An 18,447-nucleotide genomic window follows, 5' to 3' on the forward strand; every position below is an offset into this window, starting at 1 on the left:
TATAATTTATTTAATAAAACAAGAAAATAAGTTTATGTTCACAGATAACAATACCACTCCATTAAGGCATATATTTTCTTTACTGACAATGATACTTAAGAAGGAAAAACAATCCAAACATACTTAACTAGCTGTGCAATATTTGTAAGGCAGAAAGAAATCTTCTTAATCTTTGATATGATCAGCTTACATGCAAAAAGTCTGAAATTTGATTACACTCCCTTAGTAGTAGAACTAAAATAAGTATGTCATAACATTATCCAGATCATTATGATGTCCAATTGATACTGAACAAGTTCTCCATCACACAGGCTCTACTGGAGAGATGGATGTTTTGCTTTTGCTTGAGGAACTGTGGACCCTCTATTGTCTTCTATGTAGCCAAAAATTCTTTAATGTTCCTGGCTAACCCATAATGGAGTTGACATCCTTGATTATATTATTCTCTTTATGTCAACTTATAGTTTTGCCTCTATACTCTTTTTGAAGTAATGAATTCTATATACCTTCTGTGTAAAATAATCCTTCAAACTTTTTCCAACTCTACTTCTTTTCACCTTAAAGGCATATTCAAACGGTTCAGAAGGAGGTAGGGGGTGGGGAGTCTTAGATTTCTGAGTTAGCCCCTTAACACCAGTGGCAATTTTAGTTGACCTTTTCAGGAATTTCCTTAGGTTCATGGTGTCTTCCTTGATAGCTAATAGGTCGAATTACATGCAATATTACATGCATTGGGATGGTGTTGAAATTTGGTTATGCATTTTCTTGGTTTCTTTGCCCTTTGTGATTATAACCAAATAGTGTTTTTTGGGTTTTTTTTGCCATTTAAGCTATTGAACCAAAGTTTTTTAGAAAACTACAGTTGTGGGAAAGCCTTTCTTGAACCTGCAAACTCACTTCTTATAATCATAAAGGAAAGTATTTATATTATTTATCCACTGGATGAATTATTTTACAGTTAGTTGACATGTACATCTCTGCCATTTTTCTGTTGCGGTGTTTCAGGGTTGCCATTTCATTGCCCAGTGGTGCTTAGTGGAGCTTGCAAGCAGAATCTGCACTATGCGAGCTCCTACACTATGGGATATGTGGATCATAGCTACATCTAAGTGTATATTGGAAAGTTATGGAGAGTGTTAAATATGTAAAAACACCTAATGGGGCTTAGGACAAAGTAGGCATTCCATAAACAGTAGCTGTTATTATTATTATTGGCTGTGTGTGTGTGTATTCATGCTCTTTGCAAATGTTCCTTCTGAATGTCCTGAAAAGGTACATGTAAAAGGTTCTTTAATTTTATCTTTGATCTAGCATGACTGCTACCTTCCTGATGTCCATGCTTTTTGGCCTTGTATGTGGCCAAGCAATGTCATTTTGTATTCCAACTGAGTATACAATGCACGTCGAAAGAAAAGAGTGTGCTTATTGCTTAACCGTCAACACCACCATCTGTGCTGGATATTGTATGACACGGGTATGTAGTTCATCTCACTTCTTTTAGTTGTAAATTATATAAACCTTGAAATAGTCTATTTCTCTCTAAAAAGAAAATGAGGTAAATCACAACCTCATTTCCCCAATCTAATGGTGATTGGCTCCTTAGAAGTAGAGTGCACAGGTTACAATATTATGTGGATCTACTCAGCACAATGGGTACAGATAATTTGATAACAGTTTGATGTCCCAAATTTATTTAAACCATATCTTGTTCTCATGAACAAGGATGAAAGATAAGAGGGTGTCACTTTTGTCTCGGTAGGATTCAGTGTCATTGTGTTGAGTTGGTATTGGGGAATGAGGCTAAAGATCCTTTCCCAGTTGTATTTGTGACAAAGGAATATAAATGAATTTATTTTTGTTTCCATTATCTATGTGTTTCCTAAAGTCCTATCACATTATGCTCTCTTTTATGTTCTTTCCTCAGGATATCAATGGCAAGCTATTTCTTCCCAAATACGCCCTGTCCCAGGATGTTTGTACATATAGAGACATCATCTATAGGACTGTAGAAATACCAGGATGCCCACACCATGTTGTTCCTTACTTTTCCTATCCTGTTGCTGTAAGCTGTAAGTGTGGCAAATGTAATACTGACTATAGTGACTGTATACATGAGGCCATCAAGACAAACTACTGTACCAAACCTCAGAAGTCTTATCTGGTGGAATTTTCTGTTTAACTTTAAGAGCAATATAATTTGTAATTTGGTTAAATGTGTTTACCTAGAATAAAACTAATAAAATATCATTATGTTTCACAATACCTTGTGTACATTTTAAGTACTGTTTCGTCCCTACCCATACCCACAAAGGCATTAGAGAGCTTAAGGGATTTTGGAAGAAAAGGTGAATGAATGACTCTTTCAAACTCAGATGAAGAATGATTTTCGTGTGAAGGGTGGAGTGGAGGAAAAGGGACATGAAATGCTAATTAATGAAAGCTAGTCTTGAGTAGGCTCTGCTAACAGAGGGTGGGAGGTTTGTGTTAACGCAGAATGTAAACGTGGGACCACTACAGAGTTATGAAGAGAGGGTGATGTGATCAGAAGCTGAAGAAACACATGGTGTCAGGATGGCGTCAGGGCAGTGGGAACATCCACTTCCAACGGCTGGACGCAGGCTGGAGCAGAGGTGGGGCGTAAGGAGTATGTGGAATCTACAATATAATACTTTATCCTACTCACTCAAATGCACTGGATAAAACTCCATTAAAACTCAGTAAAGATTATAGGAACTATTATCTTTAATTTAATTACTTAGGTGGGCCAACTGACCTGTGAAAGTTATACCCTAAAAGGTCAATTTACAAAGCCTAGAAAAGAGGCCACGATCATTTTACATGTAGAAGTCTAAATCCTTCATAGTCCTTCAAGTAATAGGAGATACTTTCCAGCATTTATACCAAAATCAACTTGTACTGTTTTGACTTTTGATGTCATGAAAAACTAGTATGATTATGAAAGGTTTTAGGGACAGGGGAAGAGTGCTAATGGATTTAATAGCATAGAATCATCCTAAATTCTAATCTAAACCTTCATCAATACTGAAACATTATTTTCTGGTAAATGTGCTTGGTAAGCAGCTGTTTATTTTTCTTTTCCTTCCTTAGATACTCTTTCACGAGAGTTTGGTTTCAAAAGACGCTTGAAGTGAGACAGACCTAGTGCACTGCAGAATTGACTTCAAAAAGACTATTTATCCCCTTTGTCCACTACTCCCCATTCACACCGCCACCATCAACGTGAAAATTAATAATCAGCAGGGCCAGTTGCCTTTCCTGTATCACACAGCCACTGGTTAAATTTAGCTGGGCATCTTGTAAATACCTGCATACCTGGCAGTGCCCAGGGTGGGGTTGGGGGTAGTGGTGGTGAGGTACAGATGAATTAGTACAAAGCCTGTGGTTTGGCAATGGGGAGGAAATAGTTGTATATTTACATGCGAAAGTCAGGAACTGACATTATTTTTACCTCAATATTGAAGTTGATAATTGTGTGGTCCAAATATTAATCTGGGGCTTTTGGTTCTCCTATCACTTGATAACATAGGCATTTAAAGCTGCATATCACTTAAAACTATATATAAAATATAGAATTTTAATTAATGAATTAAAAGTCTAATGTTCAAACCTAACCGGCACTAATCACAAATAACTTTTGTGGATTCTGAAAAAGTTTTTTCAAGGACTTGAACTGTAGAAAGGCCAAGTAGTTTAGGGAAGCCCTTTATAAACAATCTAGATCAGAAGACAATACTTAAATAGGCTTCCTCAACCTGCAGGGAGGAGACTAGGCCTGGACAAGTGTGGTGGGCCTGTACCATCATGGGCCACAGAATCCTAGAGTAAGCTCATCAGAGACAACTTATTTCCTCCCACTGAAGGCAATCCATTTGGAATAGATGCACATGTGAATTATAGACTGTCCCTGACTTATGATTTTTTAATGTTATGATGGATTTATCTGGATGAAACCCCATTATAAGTTGAGAAGCATATGTATATTAAACTGTTCTTGAAAGTAAAGTTGTCTGAGACAGAGAATCCTTAGGATAGAGCTAAGGGATTGGGAATGATTAAAACTTTGCCTCTGCTGGATCCAGAAGCTTGGGTATATGGAAATACTGTTTTGGAGGGTCTTGGTGTTCTTTGGATTTAAGACAGGGAGAATGAATAGAGTGATAAGAACTGAGAAGGCAAAGAATTATTGGAAAGGAGAAAGATGGAAATTATTGGATAGGAGAAAGATGGAAACTGGAACATCTTCTGAAGGAATCTTTAAATTCAACCTAAAGTTTAAAATATCAGTTCTTGGCAGAGGAAATTTGAGACTCAGTTCTTTTAAAAAAGCCTCTCTTATTGTCATTTGACTCTGAATTATAAGGGAATTCTAGTAATAAAAACTCTTTTATATAAGAAATTGCCTTTTTTTTTAAGACGAGCAAGTCTAAGTGCAATAAAAATTCTTTTATAAAGATACCTTCCACTCTATTGTTCAATACTGGATTCTTCTAATCTCTCCTGGTTAATTCCTATTTATCCTATTTATCTTTTAAGACAACTCTGTCACTTTCTCTACTTCTACTGCCCTCTTTCCACCTCCTATTTCTGCCTGCTGAGCATCCATGTTCTTTCTTCTGGTAGCTACACCTTGATTTTTCCTTTGGGGAGTCTCGTCCTCCACACTTTGAATTCAAGCCTGAGATCAACCAAGCCTATACTATTGGGAAAAGGAGTACTTGGCCTGTTGGGGTTCCTAAGCTGATAGAATGTGAGCCTGGAGCCACTTCTGGCCATCTTTGGCCTCTCTTGGAAACAGCTAGTCTGAGAATAAAGCTAACCCAGGGGAGAGCAAGAGAGACTGAGGAGAGATCTATTGATTTCATTTGAACTTAAAGCCAGCTTCACTTCTTAAAGAAACTGTAACTTTCCTTTTCTGTTTAGTTAGAGTTGGGTTTCCAACACTTGCAGCTGCAAAGTCCTGACCAATTCAGCATCTTTCTCACTAGTTTCAGAAGATGCTCCTAATTCCATTCTTCATCTCCTCCAGGACCTTGCCATTTCCTCTTATATCTTCTCTCGCTTCCTCTTTCTTGACTGTTTCCCAGTTCGAGGCATCCTTAAACTTTTTTCCCATCCTAAAAAAATAAAAACAAAAACAAGCAAACAACCCTCTCTTGATCCTGTGCAACCAATCTAGTTATTTGCCCCCTCTCTCCTTGAGCTCTTATTTTAGGTTCTTTCTGAAAGAATTCACTATACTAACCATCTAGTCTTTACTTCTCATTCTTTTCTCAATCCACTGTCACTTCGCTTCCATTACCATGCTCTCTTGACTGTTTTCAGCAAGGTCAATAATGTCTTGCCAATGGACCAATACACAGAATAATTTTTAGTTCTGATCTGCCCTGACCTCTGCTTCCCTAGAGGGCCCAGTGGAGTTCACATATTTGGATTCACAATGTAATACATCCTTGGCATTTACAATCAGTTCTAATGAGGGTGAAATCAACATTTCATCCTTTTTTTCATGCCTTTTCTTTTTACCTTCTTCTCCTAGATGACTCAAAATCTATGCTATAGTCGTTAGCAGGCAATAGTAATGTAGGTCTGGACGTATTTATGCTTGGTAATTTTGCTTGATGCCGTAGGGGTGAAGATTCTAAATTTTGTGTAAGAAGGGCTAGTGCTGTGATAACTTTATGGGTCCTATTGATCCTTTGGACACTGTTAAATGTAGAGCATATGAGAAACTTGGGTTTGTATTAATTCAGCCTTGCATGTTCTAAGGAATTACACTCATTACAGCAAAAGACAGTTTGGATGGTAGCTATTAAAGGAACATAAGCAGCTAAGAGACACTCTCCAGACTGAGATTAAGAAATGGGTGGGGAGTAAAGAATTGCTGTGAGCTTTTAACTTACTAGAGTAGAAGCTTCTAATCCTTAAAACTTTATCATTGGGAATTTAATCATATGAAGTGGCTTATCTTGCTCAAATTGGGGCCTTATCACTTTTATATTGAAGATTCCTCAACTATAGTTTTAGTCCAGACTTCTTTCCTGTGCTTCATCGCCATGTATCCAGTGCCTGTTTATATTTCCTCTTAGATATCCTACAGTCATCTCTGACTCGCACCATCCTTACAATTTGCTTTTCTTCCTGTGCACTTCTATCTTCCACCTTCCAAGTCAGGAACCTGGGAATTATTCTCTCACATCCAAGTTCTCTTAAGTCTACCTCTTCTTAGTAGGGTTTCCAGTACCTCAGTTAGAAATCCTCATGACTCTGGTCTTTGCTATCCAATCATGCTTCAAACTGAGACTGGTTTTTAAAAGGTTCAAATTTGATTTTGTAACTCATTGTTTAAATTTTCCCCATGACCTCAGGACAAAGATAACGTACCTTAAATGCAGTTTAACAGGGATCTTTATCTCCCCAGCTCTTGCCATGCCCTCTTTGAATGTTTCCATGCTTTCTCTGTTTCAGGGTCTTCTTACATGCTGTTCCCCAGCAATATCCTTTTCTTTCTCTACTTACCACTTTTGACTAGACTAATCATTAATACTATGGGTTCCTCAGGACTCAGTTTAGAGACCCCAACATTCAAGAAATCTCTCTCCCCTGACCAACCTCCCCAAGGCTGAGTGGCCCTCTCTGGGTTAATGATTATCATAGCACTATCCCATGGTAAGATGTTGCTTGTTTTTCTCCACAGTAAGCTCCTTTTCTCCAGAGCAGAGACTTAGCATATGATGTTTTCAGGATACTTATAATTTGTTCCAATGTACAAAATAGTAATCCCCAAAGTTAAAAACAAAACCAAAAACCATTTCAATATGAGTGTGGGTTGCATCTTACAAGACAGAATAGGCTCACAGAAAACTCTAGGGACTCTGGCTATGACTACTGATATCAAGTCTTTGAATTAAAATAGAGTTGGGAAATGTATCAAAGGTATTTGTTAATTCCACAAATGTATGTATTCAAATAGATAACTGGTATTGTACTGAAGTATCTTCAGTTATGCATTATTTCTAAAAAACTGATTTATAATTGACAAAAACTTCCTTTACCAGAATATCAATATAATAATTATAATATATAATATTCATCAGTTTCCAGGTATACTAAGCACTTATATTGGTTATTCTTTTGATTTAATTTAAATTTCTTCCAGTTAATATAAGTTAAAACATCATAAATTGTACAGAAAAAAAACCCAAAACAAACACCAAAGCTTTAGAAGGGCCTCTGACACATTAAAAACTTTATGAAATCAGCATAGATGATGCTTTGCAACATTCAGGACATCTTACTTCTATTCTTTATGCTACTCCTGTCCCCAGGGCATAGTCATCTGAACAGTGGGTTCCTGGTATGTATTTAATGTTTCTTGTTATAATGAGGATGCCAAAAAATAATAACATTCTGCACTGGTGTATTCTTCTCTCCTTTCAAAGAGACACCTACATATAATACCTTATAGGTGTACTTGATAGTAAAAAAATGAAAAATCATGTTGAAAAAAGGGAGAAACTTTTTGTCCCTCTTAAAATATAACTTAGCAAAAACTTAATTTTGATGAACCCAAAATAAGGTTATCTCTCAGGGGTGGGGAAAATGGAGTTGCTGAAATTGAGAAGATAGTGGTCAAAGAGGATGCCAAGGGGGCCACAAACCAGGAAAGTGGGGTTGGAATACATCGACTGAAGCTCCCAGTGGCTATCCTCAGGGCCAGGAAAACTACAATTTACCCATGATAGGAGGGTGCCTCTTCCTTTTAATCTCTGGTAAACTTATGTCAGAAGGGAAACATGCTATCTCCTTTACTGCCATATTCCCACTAGCATGATTCTTACCCAGCCAAACCTAGAAGCACTGCTCACTAGGAAAGCAGAACAACCATCATTGCTAACTGCATGGGGAACAACACTGGACTCTGCATCAGTGTGCAGTTTTACAGATTCAATCACAGATAACAAAGGAACTATTCTGGAGAAAATAGGCATATTAATGGAAATACCACTACATTTCCTCAGTGTCCATGGATTCTGCATCTATGGATTCAAACAATTGTGGATTGAAATTATTCAGAAAAAAAAAAGAGGATGGTTCCATCTGTACTGAACACGTATAGAATTGTTTCCTTGTCATTGTTTCCTACACAACACAGTATAACAATGATTTATGTAAGATTTACATTGTATTAGGTATTACGAGTAATCCAAAGATGTTTTAAATTAAATGAGAGGAGCTGAGAGGCAGGGCAAGATGGCCAAACAGAACTCTCCAGAAATTGTCATCTCTACCTGCAGGAATATCAAATTGAACAGCTATCCATGCAAGAAAACACCTTCATAAGAACTAAATAATAAGGTGAAAGATCACAATACCTAGTTTTAGCATAACAATAGGGAAATATGCATGGAAGAGGGTAGAAGGACAGTTTCACATTACCCACCCTATCCCTCTTTCAACCCCAGCCAGGAGAGAGAATCCATATAACTGGGAGAAAGATAGCAAAGTGAGTGTGGGACTTGGCATTGGAAATCATTGCTGTCTTGTCACAGTGGGACACAGAAGTGGGAAGAATTCCATTGGTGCCCATGGAGGGAGCATTTAGACCAGTCCTGGGCCAGAGAGGAATCCACTGCCCCAGTGGGAGGAACCCAAGTCCCAGCCTGCTTCACCACTGGCTGACTAAAGTGGCCCTGGGCCCTGAATAAATTTCTGTGGCAGCCAAGCCACAGTGGCTGTTGTCTGTGCATGAGCCCCAGCGTTGTGCTGGTCTTGGATGCTGTGGGCTTAGGGTATGACCCAGAAAGATACCAGCTGCAGGGACCACAAGAATGAAGAATGCCAGCATCACTCCACCCCCAACTCCAGGCAGTATAGTATGGAAAGAGATTTCTTCTTCTTGGGAGAAGGAAATGGAAGAGTACAAGGGACTTTGTCTTGCAACTGGGTACCAGCCCAGCCACAGTAACACAAAGAATCAGGCAGAATCCTGAAGCCTCTGTTTCCAGGGCATTGTTCCTAGACAACACTTCTAAAACCAGCCAGGGCCAGAAGGGAATCCATTGTCCTGGCAGGATGAACTTGAGTTCTGGCTGGCTTTACCACCTGCTGACTAAAGTGGCCCTAGGCCTTGCATAAACATTAGTAGCAGTCAGGCAATAGCAGCCATGGGCCTCAGGTGAGCCCTGGTACTGTAGAGGCCATGGGTATCAGATGTGAGGTGCCAGCTGCAGTGACCACAGAAGTGCTTATGTCATCCCTACTCCAACACCAGGCAGCCAAGCCCAAGTAGGGACTCCTTCCACTTGAGAGAATGAGAAGGAAGAGACTGAGGGTCTTTACCTGGGAATCCAGGGAATTCTCCCTTATCTTCCCCAAGTCCATCAAATCTGGGTATCTGGGAGTCTGCAAGCATTGCAGAGAACCTGGGGTTAGGGAACCCTCTGAAGGAAAAGAAAAAGGTTCCCTGCTGGGAAAAGTTGACACCTAAGGGTTAATAGGAAAGCAATGGCTTAAGATAGACACAGAAAGTATTAATACCAAGAAAAACTGCAATGCCTTGAGGGCACCTGTGAACATATTCTTGTAAACTGGTTGAGATGGCTTGTAACTACTTTTGCTGTCCTAGAGTGTCTTTTAGCTCACTTTACTACTAAAATCCCTGCCTGGGGAAAAATTATGATATTGTTAACATAACATGGATTGCATGAAGACATGGGGTGAATATGTTGCACATGCTTAATATGTTTAGTCTGTACACATGCAATGATGTTGGGGAAGACTCCATGCTATTTGCTAAAAAGGAAACTTAAGGTGCCACAATGGGTAGGCAGTGCAGATTTTATTCCCCAAAAAAGTCCTGGGTTTCCCAGGAGTAAATGCCCTGTATATGTAAATCTCTAATAAATTCATTTAATTTGCCCAAGTTGGACTTGTCTGAGTCATTCTTTGGTTTCTCAGTGCTATCTCAGTTTGGAGGGCAGTTTTTCTATACTATCCTGAGATTTTCCCAAAATACCCACTAGTACTGAAATGGCTGAAGTACCACAGGCTTGGAAACTCAATGCTCAGTTCCCTTTTGAATTCTTTGAAGGCCCTCTGAAGAAGGAAGGGTACACACAAGGCCAGACTGCAAAGATTCAATAAATACCCAACTCTTCAATTCCCAGATACTGACAAACATCCATAGCATCCAGAACATTCAGGAAAATATGACCTCAACAAACAGGTTAAATAAGGTGCTAGTGACCAACCGTGGAATGACAGTGACATGTGACTTCTCAAATAATTCAGAATAGTTATTTTAAGTATGCTCAATGAACTTCAAGTAAATACAGAGAAGTAATTCAGAAATTTATCAAGAAATTAAACTAAGAGCTTGAAATAATAATAAAAAAGAAACAGAATTCTGGAGCTAAAAAATACAATTGATGAAATGAAAAATGCATCAGAGTGTCTCAACAGCAGAATTGATCAAACAGAAGAAAGAATTAGTGAATTCAAAGACAAGTATTTGAAAATACAAAAGTAGAAGAGAAAAAAGAATGAAGTACACTTACAATATCTAGAAAATTGTTTAAGAAGGGCAGATCTATGAGTTATTAGCCTTGAAGAAAAAGTAGAAAAAGAGATAGGAAATATATTCAAAGAAATAACAGAGAACTTTCCAAACATATAGAAAGATAAGAATACTCAGGTACAAGAAGGGCAAAGAACACCAAGCAGATTCAACTCAAGTAAGATCACACCAAGGCATAAAATAATTAAACTTTCAAAGGTCAAGGACAAAAAAAGATCCTAAAAGCTGCAAGAGAAAAGAAGCAAATAACATATAAAGGAGCTCCAATATGCCTTGCAGCAGACTTCTCTGTGTAAATCTTACAGGCCAGGAGGGATTTTGGTGACATATTAAAAGTGCTGAAGGAAAAAAAAACATTCATCTGAGAAAATCTATCCTTCAAACACAAAGGAGAAATAAAGACTTTCCCAGACAAACAAAGGCGAAGGGAATTAATCACCACCAGAACTGCCTTATAAGAAATGCTTAACCACTTCGGTACGAGCATCGACCATAGTCGACAGCCACATATGAATGTGCACAGCTGAGCATCAACTTTAGCTTACAGCCATGATATGACTTTTCTAATTTTTCATTTATCAAAATAAAATTGTGAACATTTAAAAATAATGTAATGAAAACATATATGTATATGTTACCTATTCTGATTTATATTACCAATAAAGCTGCCTGTAAAGTATAACAAGCTTTCAGTGCTTTAAAGCTTTCCTCATCACACAAGAGCAAAACAGATTTGTCATCAATGCCCAGCACAAACTATCGTGCAGACTATGAGTGCCAGCTGTGGGCAAGGTTTCGTGACTGGTGAGTGCCATACCGAAGTGGTTTAAGGGTGTTCTTCAATCTGAAAGACATGGATGCTAACATGCAACTAGAAATCATTTAAATGTATAAAATTCACTGGTAAACATAAGTACACAGGCAAATTCAGAATATTCTAATGCTGTAATTGTGGTGTGTAAACCCCTCATATGTGTAGTATGGAAGCTAAAAGACAAAGCTATCAAAACTAATAACTACAACAATTAGTTAAGAAATTGTCAATATAAAAAGTTATAAATTGAGACAACAAAAAAGGGGGAAGATAAGTTAAAGCGTCCTTTTTTTAGTGTCTTCTTTGCTTTTTTATCTTTCCCTTGTGATCAACGTTAAGCTTTTATCAGTTTAAAATAATTTATTCTAACTTTGAGATGTGTTTTGTAATCCATGGTAATCACAAAGCAAAAATCTATAATAGATACACTAAAAATAAAAAGCAATAAGTGAAAACATACTACTAGAGAAAATCACTTACCCACAAAGAAAGTTAGAAAGAAAGGAAGAGAAGACTTAAAACAAAACAAAACAGAAAATGAATATCAAAATGGCAATAGTAAGTTCTTTCCTATCAAAATAACAGATTAAATTCTCAAATTAAAAGTTGTAGAGTGGTCTTACTCTATAATCCCAGCACTTTGTGATGCCAAGGTAGGAAGATCACTTGCACCTGTTTCTACAAAAAATTTAAAAAATTGCTAGGTACAGTGGCATGTGTCTATAGTTCTAGCTAGTTGGGAGGCAGAAGGATCACCTGAGACCAAGAGTTTGAGGTTACGGTGAGCTATTATTGCACTACTGCACTCCAGCCTAGATGACAGAGTGAAACTCTGTCTCAAAAACAAAAACAAAAACAAAAACAGTAACTGAATAAATAAAAAACAAGACCCAGACATAACTCTATATGCTGCCTACAAGAAAATCATTTAACCTATAAAGTCATATAAAGTTAACACAGACTGAAAGTGAAAGGATGGAAAAAGGTAAGTTCATGAAAATGTAAACCAAAAAGTGCAAGTAGCTATATTTACATCAGATAAAATAGACTTTAAGTCAAAAAAAAGGAGACAAAGAAGGTCATTATATAATGATAAAGAGATCATTTAGCAAGAAAATATAACAATTGTAAATATATTTGCACACAATATCAGAGCACCCAAATATATAAAGTAAATACTAATAGATCTAAAGGGAGAGAGAGACTGCAATGCAATAATGGTAGGGGACTTCAATACCCCACTTTCAGCAACTGAAAAATTATTCAGATGGAAAAATCAGCAGATTATCACAAAAATATTGGAATTAAACTACACTCAAGACCAAGTGGACCTAACAGAGAGAACATTTTACCCTACTACTGCAAGAGTACATATTCTTTTTATCAGCACATGAAACATTTTCCAAGATAGACCATCTGTAAGTCCACAAAACAAAACTCAAAAAATTCAAAAAAATTGAAATCATATTGTTTCTTCTCAGACTACAATGGAATAAAACTAGAAATCAATAACAAGAGGAACTTTGGAAACTGTACAAATAAATGGAAATTAAACAACATGCTCCTGAATAACCAATGTCAATGAAGAAATTTAGAAGAAAATTAAAACATTTCTTGAAACAAATGAAAATGGAAACCCAACATACCAAAACCTATAGGACACAGTAAAAGCAGTAATAAGAGGAAACACTCAAAAAAGCAGAAAGACTTCAAATAAACAACACGATAATGTACTTCAAAGAACTAGAAAAGCAAGAAAAAACCAAACACAAAATTAGTAGAAGAAAATAAATAATAAAGATCAGAGCAGAAATAAATGAAGTTGAGACTGAAAAATATAAAACATCAATAAAAAGAAAAGTTGGCCTTTTGAAAAGATAACAAAATTCACAAAACTTTCTAACAAAAAAGGAAAGAAAATCCAAAATAAAATCAGAGACAAAAAAGGAGACTTGACAACTGACGTCACAGAAATACAAAAGATCCCTACAGACTATTATGAACAACTATATGCTAACAAATTGGAAAACCTAGAACAAATGGATAAATTCCTAGACACATACAACCTACCAAGACTGAACCATGAAGAAATGAAAAACCTGAACATCAATGAATACTGACATAGAAACAGCAATAAAACATCTCCCATAGAAGAAAAGCCCAGAAACTGATGGCTTCACTGCTGAATTGCCAAACATTTAATGAAATATACTGATTCTACTCAAACTATTCCAAAAAATAGAAGAGGAGGAAATACTTCCAAATTCATTCTGAGGCCAGCACAACCCTGATACCAAAACCAGACAAAGTAACAACAAAAAAAGAAAACTACAGGCCAATATCCCTGAAGAACATACATGTAAAAATCCTCAATAAAGTACTAGCACACCAAATTCAATGACACATTAAAAAGATCATTCACCATGATCAAGTGGCATTTATCCCAGAGATGGAAGGATGGTTCAACTTATGCAAACCAATAAGCATGATACAGCACATTAATAGAACCAAGGATGAAAACTATATGATCATATCAATGGATGCTGAAAAGGCACGTGATAAAATTCAATATCTATTCATGATAAAAACTCTCAACAAATTGGGTATAGAAGGAACATACATAAAACATTGTTTTATCAAAACAATAAAGGCCATATATTACAAACCCACAGCTAGTATACTGAATGCAGAAAAATTGAAATCCTTTCCTCTAAGATCTGGAACAAAACAAGTATGCCCACTTGCACCACTTCTATTCACCATAGTACTAGAAGTCCTAGCCAGAACAATTCAGCATGAGAAAGAAATAAAAAATATTCAAATAGGAAAAGAAGAAGTCTAATAATCCTTGCTTGCAGACAATATGATCTTATGTTTAGAGAAACCTAAAGACTCCACCAAAAAACTCACAGAATTGATAAATGAACTCAGTAAAGTTGCAGAATACAAAATCAACAGATCAAAATCAGTAGCATTTCTATATGTTAATAGTGATCAATCTGAAAAAGAAATTAAGAAAGCAATCCCATTTACAATAACTATAAATATTAATAAATGAAATACCTTGGAATAAATTTAACTGAAGAAGTGAAAGCTTTCTAGAGGAAAACTATTTAAATACTGATGAAAGTAATTGAAAAGGACATAAAGGGAAAGATATCCCATGTTCATGGATTGGAAGAATTAATATTGTTAAAATGACCATATTACTCAAAGTGATCTACAGGTTCAATGTAATCCCTATTAAAATACCATGACATTCTCAACAGAAATATAAAACACAATCCTAAAATTCATATGAAACTAAAAAGGACCCCAAATAGCCAAAGCAATTCTGGTAAGAAACCAAAAAACAAAAATAAAGCTGGAGGCATCACATTAATAGACTTAAAAATATATCACAAAGCTGTAGTAACCAAAACAGCATGGTGCTGGCATAAAAACAAACACAGAGACCAATGGAACAGAATATAGAACTCACATATAAATCCATTTATAGCTAACTCATTTTTGACATAGTTGTCAAGAACATAAGTTGAAGAAAGGCCAGTTTCTTCAATAAATGGTGCTGGGAAAACTGGATATCCATATTCAGAAGAATGAAACTAGACCCTTATTTCTCACCATATACAAAATTCAATCAAAATGGATTAAATACTTAAATGTAAGATATGAAACTATGAAACTACTAGAAGAAAACCTTGGGGAAATGCTTTAGGACAATGGTTTGGGCAAAGAGTTCTTGAGTAAGACCTCAAAAACACAAGCAAGCAAAGCAAAAATTAACAAATGGGATTACATCAAGCTAAAAAGCTCCTGTACCTCAAGTAAACAAGTGATCCTTCTGCATCAGCCTCCCAATGTGCTAGGATTACAGGGATGAGTCACCATATCCAGCTATACTATTTTATACGAGGAACTTGAACATCTATAGATTTTGGTATCTGTGGGGGGTCTTGGAACCAATCCCCCACAAATACCAAGGGACAACAGTATATGTAATAAGAGTCCTTAGGGTATTGATTTTGAGTCCAACTACTAATTATCACATTATAGAAGGGTTACCACTCTGTTTCATTTTTTTACTATATTATTTGATTTGATTGGTAGTTGGACATTTAGATAAGTTGGGGGAAGGTGTGTAGAAAGATATAATAAGGACTTTAAGAGAAATCAAATAAGCAATTTTAGTACATAGAAAATTTAATTTGAAATAAGTTAAAATATTTCATCATTAAGAATTTTAATTTGGTGCTTTGGCAAGAGAGGCTTAAAAGAATGTTTGAGTCTAATCTCAGATTAGTTCGGGTAAACAGAAATAACCAAAAATTTATGTATACATGTGTGCATGTATATACACACACATATATACGTAACACACACATACATGTATACATATATAACTTAAATATACGTATACATAATCAAAAGGCATAGATTCAAGATATATAGATTCAAGATATATAGGGATTATATATCTACATATAGACATACTCTATTCACACACAGATAGATATATATCTTTTGTCTATATTTATATATCTGTGTGTATATACATACACATACATATATATACATAAATATATATATATAAAATTCCAGTGGTGGAATTTTCTAATCTTGCTCATGCACATATTTTGGAAAGCTTACCTCCAAAAGGGGCATATTAATCATATGTAGAACAGATCCCTTCTCTTCCCTTTTTTTTGATTCAAAAATGTAAAAAAAATTAAAAATAAATTTGTATTTATTCTTCCACTTTTAACTGTTATAGTTTTTTAAAAATCTGTAAATTCATATAGGGAATGAAACATTTTTGTGGAAGCAGAGCTGTTTCTGTGCTGGAAGGAACCTGAGTATGTACTTGGGCCTTTTTCCTGTCTGCAGGAAGACAGATGAACTAAAGCTTCTAAGGGAGCTGGACTGTATGTTCTTTGCTTAAAAAGTGACATTTCTCAACTACTGGGGTACAAGTATTTATTTCATGAAGTGGTTTTCTTAAAATAATCTTTTCTTTAGCTATAGACATAGTAAACTAGCCATGCACAATTAAGTTTTTAGCTTGCCTCTAATCTTTTTTCCTAGAAAAGTTTCCTCCATTGTTGGTAGCAGTAGTAACTATGGCAGAAAGAGAAACGTGGTTCTACACAGGAGTGAGACTATTTCAAGCAGTTATATCAACAAAATGTTTTTTAAAAGTTTCTTGGGAGCATAATATTAATACTTTGCTTTAGTGCACATCCCAACACTCATGTTCTCATGTGTATAGAAGTTCACTTGGGGTTTTCCAAAGTCCCCCAACTTTTGTGTGGCCTTTTAAAATATATTTTTTAAGGATCTATGATTCATTAAAAGTAACAAGTTGCTAGTTAAAAATTACTGACAAATATGCCAATTTAGATCCTAAATTTGGGTTTACATATTTAAAATCAAGCATTAAGACCCCTCTCTCCCCCCACAAAAAGCCCAGAAAATTTTATTTTCATAGTGGACTTGCACAGAAAGAACTTATTTTTTTGTGTTGTGTATATATATATATAAATACATCTCTTTCCTGAACTTGTTTCTGTTGTGTGCACACAACTGGGAGAAGATGCTTTATTTATTTTGGTTTGGCCAAGGATGCTCATAAGATAATACTGAATTATGAAGGACTTTGTTTTACTTATGTTAAGTGGTAAAAACTGTAGTACTTAATCTCTGAAGAATTCTCTAGGTGAATAAATAAGAAAATACAAAAAATTAGGAAAATATGTAAACTCAAATTATGAGGTATTTCAAAGATACAATGCCAGTAAAAATTCTCTTTCTCACAATTTGAAACCGCCAGATCTCTTGCTTCAGTCTTTCTGTCCTTACATTGGGAGGAACACAGAAGAGTCTGAGATAAAAGCTGTTTTGGGCATGGGAGGGTTGCAGTAGTTCAGAGTCAGAAAAGGAAGTAATAAAGCAATATTTACATGTCTTTGTATAAGAAAGAATATTTCCTTAAAAAGTTGTTAAAAGTTTTTTTGTCCTATAAACCCTCACTTTTATAGGGCACATGATTGTCTGTGTGACTTCTCTTTCCAGAGGAAGGTTTTGTTTTGTTTTGTTTTTAAATACTAGGAAAACATGACTTATTCAAATTAGATTTTCCATGCTATATTTAGTTTTACAGATGTGTTTAGTTCTAAAACTGTGGTTTACTGTATTCGGGGGAGATCATGTATATAAAAAAATCCCAGGAAACCCTTACACCCAACTCAGACACAGTCAATTTTAACATTCCACTGTGATCTCTCCATTCCTGCAGCTTATTGCTTCCATTAACCAGAAATCCCTGAATTCCCTGTATCTAATTTTCAATGACTAGAGTCTGAGAAACTGACCCATTATCACTTTTTATGAATAGCTAAGTTTTAAAAGTTTCTCAAAATTTCTTGATCTTTTTCTGGGAGTTAAATGGGTTGTTCTTCTTACATAACAAGAATCAGGAATTCCCAGCTAACAGATTTCATTATGTACAATGCATATACCAGAAACACAGATCACACATCAATATGCTCTCAGTCAACATACACAGGCAGTCACTCCAGGGGCAAACCAGTAATGAGTCAAACATACATACATGTGCAAATGTACAATTGACAGCAAATTATTTTAGACCCTAATGTCATTTGAATATCAAAAATGAGCTGAGGGACAGCTCCTGTGACATTTGGTATGAAAGCCCTAGACTGCGATTTTCATGGAGAAGTATACAGCTTCATATCACATCCCGCGAGTTTCGTATCGCACAGCAGAGCACCATGCTGAATATCATGCCAAAGATCTGAAACAGAAGGAACCATTCGTTAGTGACTTTTAAACGTGTACTGAATTATAAAAAGCTCAGCAAACACCCTGGGTGTCTACTCCAAGTTAACAAGTAATTAATTATAAACAGTAATGACTGGTTATAAATGACATTTTTATATGCTACTTCATGTTGGCTACTGGGTAAAGATTTTTCATATTAACGTGACTTGAAATGTATTATTATAAAAAAATAATA

At 35.9% G+C, this 18,447-nt stretch overlaps 2 protein-coding genes across 3 annotated transcripts in view; one reads left to right on the plus strand and one right to left on the minus strand.

The window, feature by feature from the left end:
• The first annotated feature begins 1,312 nt into the window (after positions 1 to 1,312).
• Positions 1,313 to 2,262, plus strand: TSHB (thyroid stimulating hormone subunit beta). Its single transcript, XM_012778397.2, has 2 exons — positions 1,313 to 1,474; positions 1,925 to 2,262. Exons 1-2 carry the CDS (start codon positions 1,313 to 1,315, stop codon positions 2,177 to 2,179), a joined length of 417 nt encoding a protein of 138 aa, XP_012633851.1. The 3' UTR covers positions 2,180 to 2,262.
• A 13,572-nt stretch (positions 2,263 to 15,834) lies between these two features.
• Positions 15,835 to 18,447, minus strand: part of TSPAN2 (tetraspanin 2) — a 42,440-nt gene continuing 39,827 nt past the window's right edge. The window contains exon 7 of one of the 2 annotated variants that reach the window (XM_076000003.1): positions 15,835 to 18,225. In XM_076000003.1, coding sequence (XP_075856118.1) covers positions 18,160 to 18,225 — 66 coding nt within the window. In that variant the 3' untranslated portion in view covers positions 15,835 to 18,159. The remainder of the gene's footprint in view (positions 18,226 to 18,447) is intronic. The other variant, XM_020282140.2, reaches the window with a different exon arrangement.

The sequence above is a fragment of the Microcebus murinus genome, chromosome 2, assembly GCF_040939455.1.
Source record: "Microcebus murinus isolate Inina chromosome 2, M.murinus_Inina_mat1.0, whole genome shotgun sequence".
Taxonomy (NCBI): domain Eukaryota; kingdom Metazoa; phylum Chordata; class Mammalia; order Primates; family Cheirogaleidae; genus Microcebus; species Microcebus murinus.

Bases quoted from the DNA above. Each gene is read 5' to 3' on its own strand.
- TSHB (XM_012778397.2), top strand. From the start codon at position 1,313: ATGACTGCTACCTTCCTGATGTCCATGCTTTTTGGCCTTGTATGTGGC. The intron at 1,475-1,924 runs GTATGTAGTTCA...TTCTTTCCTCAG, and splicing joins CTGGATATTGTATGACACGG to GATATCAATGGCAAGCTATT.